At 34.8% G+C, this 13,764-nt stretch overlaps 1 protein-coding gene across 21 annotated transcripts in view; it reads left to right on the top strand.

Moving 5' to 3' along the window:
- Positions 1 to 13,764, top strand: part of ZBTB20 (zinc finger and BTB domain containing 20) — a 553,524-nt gene that overhangs the window by 514,962 nt on the left and 24,798 nt on the right. For all 21 annotated transcript variants that reach the window (XM_039327284.1, XM_039327286.1, XM_039327278.1 and 18 more), the window contains one exon: positions 6,792 to 6,890. In XM_039327284.1, the coding sequence (XP_039183218.1) occupies positions 6,829 to 6,890 (62 nt within the window). In that variant the 5' untranslated portion in view covers positions 6,792 to 6,828. The remainder of the gene's footprint in view (positions 1 to 6,791; positions 6,891 to 13,764) is intronic.

Below are 13,764 nucleotides of genomic sequence, written 5' to 3'. Positions count from 1 at the left end.
ATGGTTGATTCAAGCATCTGATACCATTGGCTTTTCATTTTTGGTTATAGCCTTTGATCTTGCTTCACTACTTTATCTGTGGAATCATAATCCCAGCATTTTTCTGCTTGAAATATTTTTGAATTTATTTGTCTTCCTCCAGACATGGACTGGTCCTCTAGTCTCTATACTAGAATTAGAGCTGAATGTTCATATAGGAATTTAAAATGTACAAGTAAAATTACATAAGCAAATTTTAATTACTCTTTCCCTAGTTTTTTCAATCCATTCAAAACAGATGTAATGGGAAAATTTCCATTGTTTATCATTTGATGACAATTCAAATGTTTATGTAGAATGTCTCAAAGTTCTACTTAATTCATTATCTTTTAGTTTAGTTTATTTCTGCTTTCAGAAATATTATTGGGTCCATGATACTAAAATTGAAATGTATTCACTTTTAATATGTACTGTAGATCAAATCTTTGTGGAAAGTTTTGTGGCTCATAAAAAAGTCTAATTATGATAATAAACTAATCATTAGAATTAACAGTAACTGAAAATCCATTATCTTATATTAAATATATTAATATACCTGCTTTCTGCGTTAGAATTTCTCAAACTAGTTTATAACTTATAGTTCATAGCTATAAAATATACTATAATAATATATCAAAATAATATAAAACAATAGTCAATAAAAATCAGTTCCTGTTTCCTGGAATATAAACTCAAAACTCTGCAAATGAATATAAAATGCGCACATCAGAATTAAATATATTACATAAGATAAATTTTAAAAAAGGGAAAAGTGCAATGCAGACAGCCAGAACATTTCCAGATGCAGATTGTGGAATAGCAGATCATGAATTAATGATGTAAAATATACCAGTTAAAGTTGCAAGGACAGGCATTATGTTCCAGTAAGGTTGACTTGGAGGATATATATCAAAATGTAAGATTCATATAAGGAACAAAAAGTTCAAGTTGCTTAATTGAGTAAAAGAAAATATAAGAATTATATGAAAAGAGATGAGGCAATGTGAATTAAGGAATGTATGAACTACAAGGGACTTGGTAGATCATCCAGTCCAGTGTTGCCCACTTCAGAAATTAGCTTTGAAGCATGCGCAAGAGAAATTATGCAGTGTCTGTTTGAAATCTTCATCAAAGAGTTGACTATATTATAAGACAGTCCTGTTTCATTGTTGAAATTTTTCATGATGTCCAGTGAAACCTACTTCAATATTCAATCTTCTATAACAACTCTGAACAATTCTGATTTGTTAAATCAAGTTATGCCAAATAAATCTTATTGGTTTAGCCAACAATGTGATTAGATTAGTGGACAAGAGTGCAATGTTCACTTGCACCAGTACAGTTATAGTATTACGAACATTGATAATATTGTGGTATGCTGCACTGGCGAGACCACACCTGGAATTCTTTGTCCAGCTCTGGTTGACAGAATACAAAAAGGTAACTAAAGAAATGGAAAGAGTCAGAGAAAAATGGAGGCTAAATTCTGCAAAGATCAGTTAAAGGAATGAGCTTTGTTTAGCCTTAAGATGATAGAAGTCTTCCAATAATACTTGAAGGACATTACAGACAGAGAGTATGAGTTTATTCTCAATAGCACCCAAGCATAAAGCAAGAGCCAGTAGATGAAAGTTTTATAGAGAAAGATTCTAACTTGTAAATAAGCAAGACTTTTCTTACTTTAAGAAGTATTAAGCAGTGGAACATCCTCCTTCCTGAAGTTGTAGATGTACCATCACTGAGATTTTCAGGAAAAGATTGGACAGTAATATCTGGGATAGTATGAGAATTCCTGCATGGGGGGGAGTTGGACTAGAAGACCTCTAAAGTCCTTCTAACCTTATGATTCTATCATGCCATATCAAAGAAGGGAGATTAAAAATTGCCAGTTTACTAAATAATTGGCCTAATTCCCCATACAGGAAAAATTTTGCTTATGGAAAGGCATTGAGAAAAAAAAAAGAACCAGATTAACAGAAAGATTTCAGAAAAGACAAAAGGACATGAAATCAAATAATTAGCATAAGAGGAGTAATAAACAGAGCAAGAAAATATAAGAAAGAGGTTGTTTTATGGACAGCAGCAATATCTTGATGGTGTAGATCATGCCAATATATAAAATAAATTAAAACTAAGTAGTGTGTCAGAATGCTTAATTATTTCCCTGTGGAACCTTTGCAGTGAAGAATTGAAAAACATGGTTATTCAGGATAAGAAAGGCAATAAAACAAAGATAGAAAAAGAAAAAAGCATCTGAGTTAACAATAAATATTAGGTACACAGGGAAAAATGGTAATTAGTATGTTGTGACCTTACAGTTGACAACAAAGTAGTGAAAATAGTGCATAGTATTATTTTCTTGGGAATAAGAACAGATAAAGATATAATCTGTGCTGAAGAATTAAGAAGGAGATTAATCCTAAGGAGGAAGAAAATGAAAATCATAGATAAGATTATGAAGTGTAAGGATATTTCTATGGCAACAAAAATCAGAATAGTTAACACAGTAGCTTTCCCAGTGGTAATGTAAATTTTTGAAAGCTGGACACAGAGAGTTAGAAAATAAAACTCCTTTGAACTTTGAATCTGGAGATGGTTATTAGAAATACCATGAACTACAAGATCCAATCAATCAGTCCTGGGCAACAACAACAGAGAAAGGACTGGCTGTTCCTTTGAGATGATGATCAGAAAGCAGAAAGTCCTGTTCCTCAGGGATGTGATTATATTTTTTCACATTCTGTATATGTGTGTGTAATAATTGTCTGTTTGACAAGTTTAAGGAAAGCAGAAGAGAAAAAAAAATAAAGTGGATAGATGGTATCAAAAATATTACAAGACTACCCTTTAGCAAAATACAGATTGAAGGTGAAGGTTCGTTCTCCAAGCTTGTGGGTTGGTTTTTCAAAACTCTGCTGAAGAGGTTACCTAATCTGGTAACAAAACGTTCAGAAACCAACCCACAAGCTCAGAGAATGAACCTTCACCCTGTTCCTATACCCAAACTAGGGATATTCATCACTATTACAGAACTATAGATTACTAAAAAGATAAGTTAATAAGGTCCATGTATTCACCATGATTTGGTTTGACATCATCTAACTCTGCAGAAATTTGTACCAAAAAACATCCCAAAACCGATGAGAGAGTGAATAGTACTGGCATCTTTAAAAAGTAGTACATTATTTCTGTCCTGGAGTGTTGAATTATGAGAATTCTTAGATTCCTAATATTATAATATTGCTTCACTAGTTCCCAGAATTCACAGAAGAGAATTTTGTGAGCTAGAATATCAGTAAAGTACAGTTTTCAATTTATATTAAAAGTAGTTTTCTGTTGAGGATGCAATAGAACTTAAAGAACATGCTAATAAAAGAACTAAAAGGTCATTGGCTTCTGTTCAGAATTTAGAAGATACATATAGATTGAGATTATAATTGATTTGAACTCTCAAGTGCCGGCCAAGATTAACAATATTAAAGATGCTGTTCCTGTCAAGGCTTTGAAAGTTAAAATACACAATAAAAAGTTCTACAGGTTTCTGAGCCAGATAACGTAGTACTTTAAAATCAATTTTACACATAGAGAAGCAGTAATTTTCTTGAAGCTTTCTGAATAAATATCTGGGTTCTTGCCTGATCTGTAGAAATCAAACTTATATTTTGAAAGTTTCAGCTAAATAGAATGTCATAACCTGTTAAATCAGTGGTTCTCAACCTTTCTAATGCCGTGACCCCATAATACAGTTCCCCGTGTTGTGGTGACCCCCAAGTGGGTGTGGCCACCAATAAGAGGGAGTAGGACAGCTAGGGAAAAGAGGAAAAAATGGCGGACAGCATGGTTTGGCGATCCCCATGAAATGGTCGTTTGACCCCAAATGGGGTCCCGACCCACAGGTTGAGAACCACTGTGTTAAATGAAAATGAAACAGAAAACTTGGATGCACACAGATACCTGTCACAAAGATAGAAAGATGATATTAATGTTTAGTGTGAAAGCACACATTGTGTTTCTAGATTGTTCAAAAACAAGAAGAAAGTATTTTTATAGTCTTTTGGTGGACACTGGTCCCTCTTTTATTGAGTATTATATTTTTTTCTGGGTGGAGACACAATCTATTAATTATGGCATAGTTTACGAAATATAAAGTAGAGGCAATATTTTCCTCAAGCATCAACTAAGAGGAACTAACTTTTCATTCAATTTCCAATTTGATGTTAATTTGGAGATGGTATAGAACATTTTATGAGCTTAACTTCATTACTCTTGATCTGTTTTCTTTTTACTGTAACCATAAATTATTACTAAATATTGGTGCTCCTTTAACTAACTGTGAAAATAACATCTAGAATCTGGAAGCCAAAACTAGAAAGCATATTAGTCTTATTGCAGGTGATAATGTCACAACTAATAGCAATTTAAGTTTATTCTTTGTGAATATGTCTTTGTAAAGCTGTATAAGTTGACAAGAAGCATTCCAAATATAGTGGCACTGTCAATTTGTTCAAAGAATTATTATTTTGGCAACTTTTAGTACCTTTCCTAATTATTTTCACCATGGAATTATCTTTTTCATAGGAACTACCTACATTATGGGCCAACGTATTATCAAACTATGAATCATGATTCCAAGAACATAGGATGACTCAGCAATGAGGAAAAAGATTCTTATTTTCCCCCCTCAGTCAGTTAGAGCAGATGAGGAATAATATCAGAGGTGAAAAAAAGTCATGATGAGGAGTGACTAAAAATTATTAATAAATTGTAATAATATTGCAAGTGGTATTAACTAAGTGCAGATTTATTACAGTTTATTTGTGTAGGACAGTAAAACAAAATAAATTTAAACACCTTCCAGCATGCATTTCCTGTGTTCTCAGGTCTAATGCACTTTATGCTTATGTGCATGGTAAGTAATATGATATGACAGACCATATCATAGAAGTGAGTCTGATTAATGAGAAACTCAGAAAAGGAGGCCAATAAGCAAAGAAGGGTCACCATCCAATTTAGGGAAAGGGGAAATAGAAGTATCAAAGCATTAGTTTGAGGAGTTATGCAGAAAGGCCATTAATCAGCCTTGCCTTTATAAGAGGCCAAAAATGTTTCTGCTGACTTTATTCCTTTGCAAACTCACCCCATGCGTAATCCAAAGTAAACAACTGAAACTGTCTTTTCAAGGGCCTGAATGTTATATAAGAAAATTAAGGGTCTTCCTTAAGTGGAAAATTTAAAAAAAAAACCTAACACTGAAATAAAAACATATGTGAAGATGTGTAATGTTTATTTGTTTGTTTTTAAATTCCTTCCTGGAATAAAACAAATGCTTTTAAGTACAATTTCTTTCCTGATGTGCAAGAAGATGAGTTCTTTAGTTTGTCTGATTTGGTAGACCCTATGTCCTGTTCTCCTCCAAGAGCTGATGGCATGTTAGTTTCCGCTGCCAGAAGAAAAGGAAAAAAGAATGGATATCTCACTTGTTATGCCTTCAATTTGCATTTTTAGTTGGTGTATGTATTTTAATGTCACTGGGAGTCCTGAACTATTGGTTTTGATTCTGACAGTATTGTGCATTATTAATACAGTATGTGATTAGCATTGCCATGTTAAAGACAGATAAAAACCAATTAATGATATTCATAGAAAATACATCTCTCTATAGCCACTGTACAGTACACTATACAGTTCTACTATACAAATAACAGCATCCCGAAATACCAGAAATTTGATATCGTTAAGCCAAATGGGAGTCTTCTGTGATAATATTAGTTCTTAATAGGAATTAAAAATATCTAGAAACAATATTGAAAAAATATTCAAATATGTTTTAAAAATGGATACAAATTTTTTTATAGTCAAATATAACATTTCTTTGAATGGATAAAATACAGAATAAATAATTGACTTCATAGCAGAGACAACAATAGATCTAGAAGCTGATCCAGTTTACACACATATAAAATAATGTTTAGTTGACAAGTTCTGTTATTTCATCATACACTTATATGATTGTTCTTTGCATTATTTATTTTTAAAAAAAATAAATTTAAACTATTTTTTAAAATTTAAACTATTAATGATCTTTGATTATAGTGAAAATGTCTTGACTTATTATTTTGTTTAGTTAAGAGGGGACAATAAGAAGAATTCTAACTGACAATGTATAAAATTATACTTGTATTAGGATAATTGTACAAAAGAAATAGAAGAAATACTTATATTTCTTTTTTGTGTTTGCAATTATTATTCAAAAACATTATTAAGATAATGTCCAGGTTTGAATTTGCTATTTTCCCATTATGATACCTTAATTCAGTGTTCTGTCAAAGCTAAATAAACCATAATAAAATATTGTTTAAAAAAAAAGCTAAATAAACCATTAGTGCAGCGTTTCTCAACGTTTGTGTGACGGCGACCCCATCACATGGACGCGGCGTGCATGCACGGCGCCACCTCCATGCGTGGCGCGCATGTGCGGCGCCGCCCCCTGAGGGGGAAAATGGCGGATCGCGTTGTTTGGCGACCCCCGTAAAATGGTCGTTCAACCCCAAATGGGGTCGCGACCCATAGGTTGAGAACCGCTGCATTAGTGCATTATTGAACAGTTCACGTTGAATCTCCTCTATTACGTAGTGTGGAGGAGTGATTTTGGAAGATATTGGTTTTTTGACAGTTTGCTATCAAAATTATTTGAAATCATTTGCTAATTGTTCATCTTTTCTCCAGATAAGTTATAAACAATTCCCTCATACTTCACCTTCTTTCTTTTTCAGTGCAGGCACAATTTTTCTCCTTTCCCTGCCTCAATGAATGTCTGCACTAAGTCCAAAGCTCGGAGTGATTTACCTGAAGAGTGAAATTCACAAACCACTGTAAGTTAATTTTGTAAACTCAGCATAATATTACTGCTTAAGGACAAAAATACTTAGAACCTGGTAAGAAATTAGAAGCCAGCATATACATCATGTATCAAAAGTTGGGTCATTTGAGCCAATCACAATATGTTTTATTAATTTTGCATTTCATAGAAAATATTACTGATACTTCATGGTGATCAAGGGCCGTGTCTGAAATGAAAAAGAAAGTTTTAGAAGAAAATGACAACCAATCGAACATTTAAAATAAATAAATAAAAATTTGTCTGTGGCACCTGATTTTTGCTACATCTTATATTTTTACAGCATTACCAAAGGATATAGAAACAAAGTTGCAATAGTGTTTCGGTTGCATTTTATGAGATTTCTGCTGTTCAATGAAGTTGGGTTTTGGCATTTCAGGTCAGCTGGAAAGCCAATATCAAATCATTTACAAGGCAAACTTAATGTTCAGTTAATGAAAAATCATCAATTTAATAAGTATTTGTATGATTAAAAACAACAAACTATCATTCATATAACATTTTCTAATTCTCAAAAAATAAAAATTGGGTTGTCTGATGATGTGTAAGTACTCTATTGTCATTAGAGTCAATAAGGCAACATATATAATCCAAATCTGTAAAAGAAAACATACAAATCTTGATGTGTTATGATCCCAAAACATCATGAATGGAACCCATGTCTCTCTATGTGTATGTGAATGCACATATTTAGCATCTCAATATCTAGGCAGACAATAATTGATAAAATAATTTAACTTGAAAATAACTCTAAATTTTAGAGTTCCAGATCAACAATGGCAAGTAATTTTATGCACTGAATTATTTATTCAACAATTATCTAAGATAATTGTAAATTTGACTGACAAAATGGGGGGTAAATGGGGGGTAAATATTTTCTCCAGCATTCCTTGTTTACCAACCCAGATTAAAAAGAAGCAGTTAGTGTACTGTATAATTGGTAGAATATAGGCAATGGTATTTGGGTTGATTAATTGATTAAAGTTGTGCCATCATCAGAGTTGACTTTTAATAAACATATATAGATAGATTTATGTATGTTATATATCTGAATGAAGGTAGTCTGATCTTTTAAAGGAGAACTTATGAATATGCATGAAAATGAAAATATAGGTGTAATTATGAATATACCAGGTAAAATATGTAGCACGGGTGGGAGAAAAGCCATCTGGCTCAATGCAAAGATCCTCCAGCAGCTGCACTTGTAACTGGCTTGTAACATCTCAACTCCATGTCCTTCCTTCTCTTTCTCCTCCTGCTTCTTCCACTATTGCTTCTTCTGCTTCCTCCTCCTGGTCCTGCTTCCTTTTCCTTCTGCTACTTCTTCTTCCTCCTCCTCTTCTTCCTCACTTCCTCTTCTTCCTCACTTTCCTCCTCTCCTCCTCCTGGCACCCCAGCTCACACTCCTTTCATGCAATTTTCCAAGTTTGCAAGACAAGCACCCTCCAGCCCAGCTTGCAACCGGGGGCTTCCCCAAAGCTTCGTTGGAAGGGTATCTCCCCAAGATTTGTGTGTGTGAGGATGTCTTTTTCTCAGGGTGCAAATAGGAGGAGGGAGAATCTACCTTTCATCTTGAGCACTACATCTCCAAGGGAATCTCTCTCTCGTCTGCACCTTTTCTAAGGCCACTGGGCTCCATTGCACTTCAACTGGAGTTTTTTTGCTTTTGTTTTGATGCTGCAGGTACCTAGTGTTTTGACAACATCCTACCTGCTTTTCGAGGTTTAATTTGGTATGTGTATTTGTGTGTGTGTTTGTGTTCTTCCAAGTTTGCAAACCAAGTGCACTCCTATATGGAAGTAGAGAGGAAGGGAGAAGCTACATTTCCCCTTAAGCACTGTGTCTCCAAGGGGATCCCTCTCTCACTTGCACCTTTTCCAAGACTGCTGGGCTGGTGCAGTGCCACATTGGTTTGGTCTCCCTCTCCCCCCCCCGCCATGGTTTTCTCAGCACATCCTCAACGTGTAGGGTCTTTGGTTTGGTTTGCTGGAAGGCTGAGTTTAGGATTGTCTCTTTTTCTTCCCACTTTTTGGGAAGTAGAAAGTCACTGGTCTAATCTAATACAATGTAATAATAATAATAGAAATAAAGTGCATTATTTATTTCTTTATTTAGAAAATTTACAATAAATGTAATGCACTTGAATCATCCTGAAACACCCCTCTCTCCACTCTGGTCCATGGAAAAATTGTCTTCCATGAAACTGGTCCCCGGTGCCAAAATGTTGGGGAACTCTGGGTTAGACACTACTTGATTCTAGGCCCATAAGAATAAAGTCTAGAAATGTGAGGATATTTTTTAAAAAAAATTCCTCTCCAGGATTGCTGCTAGGAGCACATTAAAGCAAATTAAGGATATGGCTCTTCAGAATTTGGGGGCTGTAATTTGATATAAATATTGCAATGGTTATAAAAATAAAGATCATTCACTGTCATCATTATCTCTAGGCAGGGATAACCCTATATTATTAGCTAAGAACCCAAAATATTTGCAGTAGATCTTAAGACTGTGTGATACAATAAGGAGTATGGTGGACCTGAAAATTAATATTTGAAAGATGTAATATATAATCCAAAGTAGAGTCTGTCAATGTCTCTGTGTGGATGAAGGGAACGAGTCACTGTCATTTTTCTGATCTTCCTATCCAGGGTTTTAGTTCTGTTTGAGTCCAGTCTACTATTTTATCTGTGTATCTAATGACTGGAGTGGCTCAGCAGTTAATTCCTTTTGCAGTATTTCCTCCACTGAGTTTGGACTTGCTTTTTCACTTTCATGATGTATTCATTTCTAACCTTAATCTTGTCTTCAATATACTTGATGTTGCCAGCTTGAATTCATTCAGACTCTTAAAGTTATTTCCATAGGGCATCTTTATTCCTTCAGTTTTCTGTTTCTGTTGATGTTGAGAGTGACTCATTTATCCAGTTTAAACTCCATTGCAATATCTTAGCTGTACATATGGACAATGTTGAACAGTGCTTCTGTTTTAAATGGTGTTTTTTCATTCAGCTTTAGATCACCCGTGTAAAGAAAGTGGGATAGCCTGGCAGATTTTTTGGGATGTTTGATTGCCATGGCTAGCAGAACTTGCACAGTCTGTTGTGTTTTCATTTCCCACATACTGGTAAAAGTTTTAAAAGAAAACGTTCTAGAAATAATGGTGTTCCTGAAATAAAAACGTAGCTCTCTAGATCTGGGCTTTTCAACCTTTTCACCCATTGTACCACTTTTAGGATATGGCAACATCCGAGAAATACCAGTCACCTAGCAAGGTGTCAAAAACTTGATGACCAAAAAAAAAAAAAGGGAAAAAATGATAAAGTACAGGTAGTCCTCGACTTACAACAGTTGGCTTAGTGGTTGCTTTAAGTTATAATGGCACTGAAAAAGTACCCCCCCAAGGCAAGCCGAGCAAGACACTGCCTGCCCACACGGCAGCGCTTTTCTTCCTGTCCGAGGTTTTCATTGTTGTGAGCATTTCTGTTGAGGATTGGCAGCGGGGGTGAGTGGGGTGGTGTTTGGTATTTATTCCCACAGTCTGCTGGATGGTTGCAGCAGTTTTGGTCACTTCACATGACCCTGAAACACTGTGACCGTCATAAATATGAAGCAGTTGTCAAGCAGCGAATGTAAATCATAAGACCTTGGAGATGCTGCAACATTCCAGCTGATTGGGGCTTCTTCTGGGCTCAGCAGAAGCACCAGGATCAGTGCTGCTTTCTAGCTGATTTGTGCTTCGGGGTCAGCAGAAGCACCAGGATCAGCGCTGAGCTCCAGCTGGAGGCTGGTGCTGATCCTGGCGCTTCCACTGAGCCCTGACAGCCCCAAAGAAGCGCCGATCAGCTGGAAAGTGGCACTGATCCTGGCGCTTCCATTGAGCCCTGACAGCCCTGCATCTGCAGCCATCTCTCGCTCAGGCTTGTACGGTGCTGCCACTGGTTCAGCTCATTCCCCTCCCCCGCTACTTTTCTAGGATGGTCGTGTACCACCTACCAGGTGCCAATGTACCACAGGTGGTACCCGTACCATTGGTTGAAACGCCCTGCTCTAGATTATCGGACCCCAGATTTTATTCTAATACTTAATCCATAAAAATATATGCTATTTTACAAGTGGCAAGGTGAGGAAAGACTAAAAAATAGAATGCATCCATTTTTTAGAATGAAAAATTATGACTTTCATGGATTTTGCTACAACAGCAACTCAAAACTGAAAATAAAATGTTGCTTTAACCACAACTGTATCCTTTTAGTCAAATTATAATTAATAAATATAAGAACATTGATTTTTGCAAATATTTTGGGAACATAACTTATTAATGTGTAAGATGCAGAAAGTAGTTTGGAAGCTAACACTTAAATAACCTTGTTATAAAGTTCAGGCGTTAACTATTTATTTGTGACTAGCTATTTATATTTATATGCCTATCCAACCTAACCAAAGGGACTGAGTTATTAACCAATAGCAACAAACTTAAAACAATATAAAACTGCAGTAAATAATAATTTCATTGTCATGCAGCATGCTCTTTCAATAGGATTAAATTAACCTGATCCTTCAAAAGGATTGTGCAAAAACATCTAGGAAAAAATTCTTCCTTATTAAGATCTTAAGCACAAGAAAGATAAGAAGAAATAATTTTATAGTGTTGGAGAATAGGCCTAGGGATGGATCTTGAAGGGCCTTTGATTATGGTGAGTTTTTAACTATGATGGCTATAAATTTTGGCAGACTCTTGCTGTCCTCAGGTCTGTTTTTCCTCCTCCTTTGCATGTCATCACCTGCTTGCTTACTAGCAAGACTGCTTTTGAAGAAGAGACAGAAGTTGCTCACCAAGGTAAAATTCACCCTCTCCTGTGACAACTAATTTCAGAGGGGAGAGTAGTTAGTCTGTTGCAAAAAATAATTCATAATTTGGTAATATTTCATTGTCTGGTAGGAGGTATGGTGGCCCAGCAGTTAAGATGCTGGGCATTTTGACCAAAAGGTTAGCAGTTCAAGACCTGAACTCACCTGAACAGGGTGAACTCCCATTCTTGCCCCAGCTCCTGCCAATTTAGCAATTCAAAAATACGCAAATGCAAGTAGAAAAATAGGCACAACTTCAGTGTGAAGGTAACAGCATTCCTCAGCTTATAGTCATGCAGCCACATGACCATTGAAGCATTTTTGGATAGCACTGGCTTCCTCAACTAGGAAATGGAGATAAGCACCAACCCCTCGAGTTAGACACAACTGGACAAGGAAAAACATAACCTTTACCTTAATTATATGGTAAAATTTTGTGAACAATATTGCAGTTTTATAGATCTTCTTAACTAGGTTATATTCCATAATCGAGATTGTTATGAGAATACACTTCATAATCTGTAAGATGCCAGTGACAAAAAAGGTGGGGAATAGATTTACTTTGTTTGGGTCCATTTATATCTATAACCATTAACATTTTCTTAACATTTTAAGAAAAAAATGTTAGCTTCAAAAAAGATTCAAAGTGATGACGTTAGAATTCAAAGATAATTTAACTATGATAGGATTCAATATTGCCTAGTGATCCTGTCACCATGGGTTTGTTAGTAGTTTTTAAGTATGGTCAATCAACATATTTATTTACCTTGTAGATTCTTGTATACCATGATTTTTAAGGAAAGAAAGAAGAAAAGAGATTCATATCTGCCAATTAGTCTCAGTTCAGTTTCTATTTTCTAACTGAGCAAAAATTTCATTGAATTGTGTAATTTTAATTCTTAATGAGAAAGATTCTTTAAAGGGGTTGCTTGGAGCAAAAATCTGAAGTTCTGAAATTAACTAGTCTGAAACCAGCTGGTCGCCTGCTGCCCTCTGGAGGCTATTTTTTATAAGTGTCAGCCATCATGGTTTCACAAGAACTTTCATGTGCTGTGTTCTTTCTTGCCATACCAAGCTTATATAATTCTTTTATATAACCAGAGACAATGTTCTTGATTAATAGCAAAGTGGCTTGCCCTTTGTTATACTATAATGTGTTTTTCTGCCTATTTCTTCATTTCTGATTCCATGAGAATACAGAATTACTTTGTAAATCTTTTTTTTTCCTGCGAAAAATCTTTGGGGGAGGCGGAAGAAAGGTAGGAAATAAAAAATAGATTTGTTATTTTATTGAATATGTTCTTAGTTATAATAAAGAAAATCCAGATTTTGTTTCAACAATTCTATCTTATTTTAATGTTAAATACAATACTTAATATAATGTGTACTTATGTTTATGTGTATAATTCAAAGGTATGCTAAATAGCCCCTAAATAGTTCTATTTTCTCAAAACTATTTTTTTACTTCTCTGTACACAAGAGATCTATTTTAACTTTTGTCCACTTTTTAAGATTCTTGTCCACTATTATATTAGTGTTTATCTGTACAGAGTTAATAAACTTAACATAGATATTGAGGTCATTAGCTTCACTGTTCATTCTAAACAGTATTATTTTTGTGAAGCATGCAAAACATCCTAAGCTTGAAATACCAACTTGGAATATTTAGAGCTTAAATAAGACATGACTTTCCAGAAAGTTTGCCCTAATTTCTGGAAAATTGTAACAACGTGATTTTAATATTGGCTTTGAAATGGCTTAGGTCCCATTTGGAATGTTATTGTTTTAAGAGTCTCGTACATTAATTCACTTTTCTTTTCCATCATAGACAATAAATTAGCTTAGGATAAAAATAGGTTACAGAAGAAAAGAGTTGAGATGAGGAAAACAGTGATCTCTACCATGAGAAAACCCAAAAACACAATGAACTGAATTGGTCAAAATGTTTAATTCCACTACAAGAATCAAATTAGCCATTATGCATGCCTCTCTAATGCCCA

The sequence above is a fragment of the Crotalus tigris genome, unplaced genomic scaffold (assembly GCF_016545835.1).
Source record: "Crotalus tigris isolate CLP2741 ecotype Arizona unplaced genomic scaffold, ASM1654583v1 scf7180000024359.8030256, whole genome shotgun sequence".
NCBI classification, from domain to species: Eukaryota; Metazoa; Chordata; class Lepidosauria; order Squamata; family Viperidae; genus Crotalus; species Crotalus tigris.
This window is presented reverse-complemented; position numbering and strand designations above follow the sequence as displayed.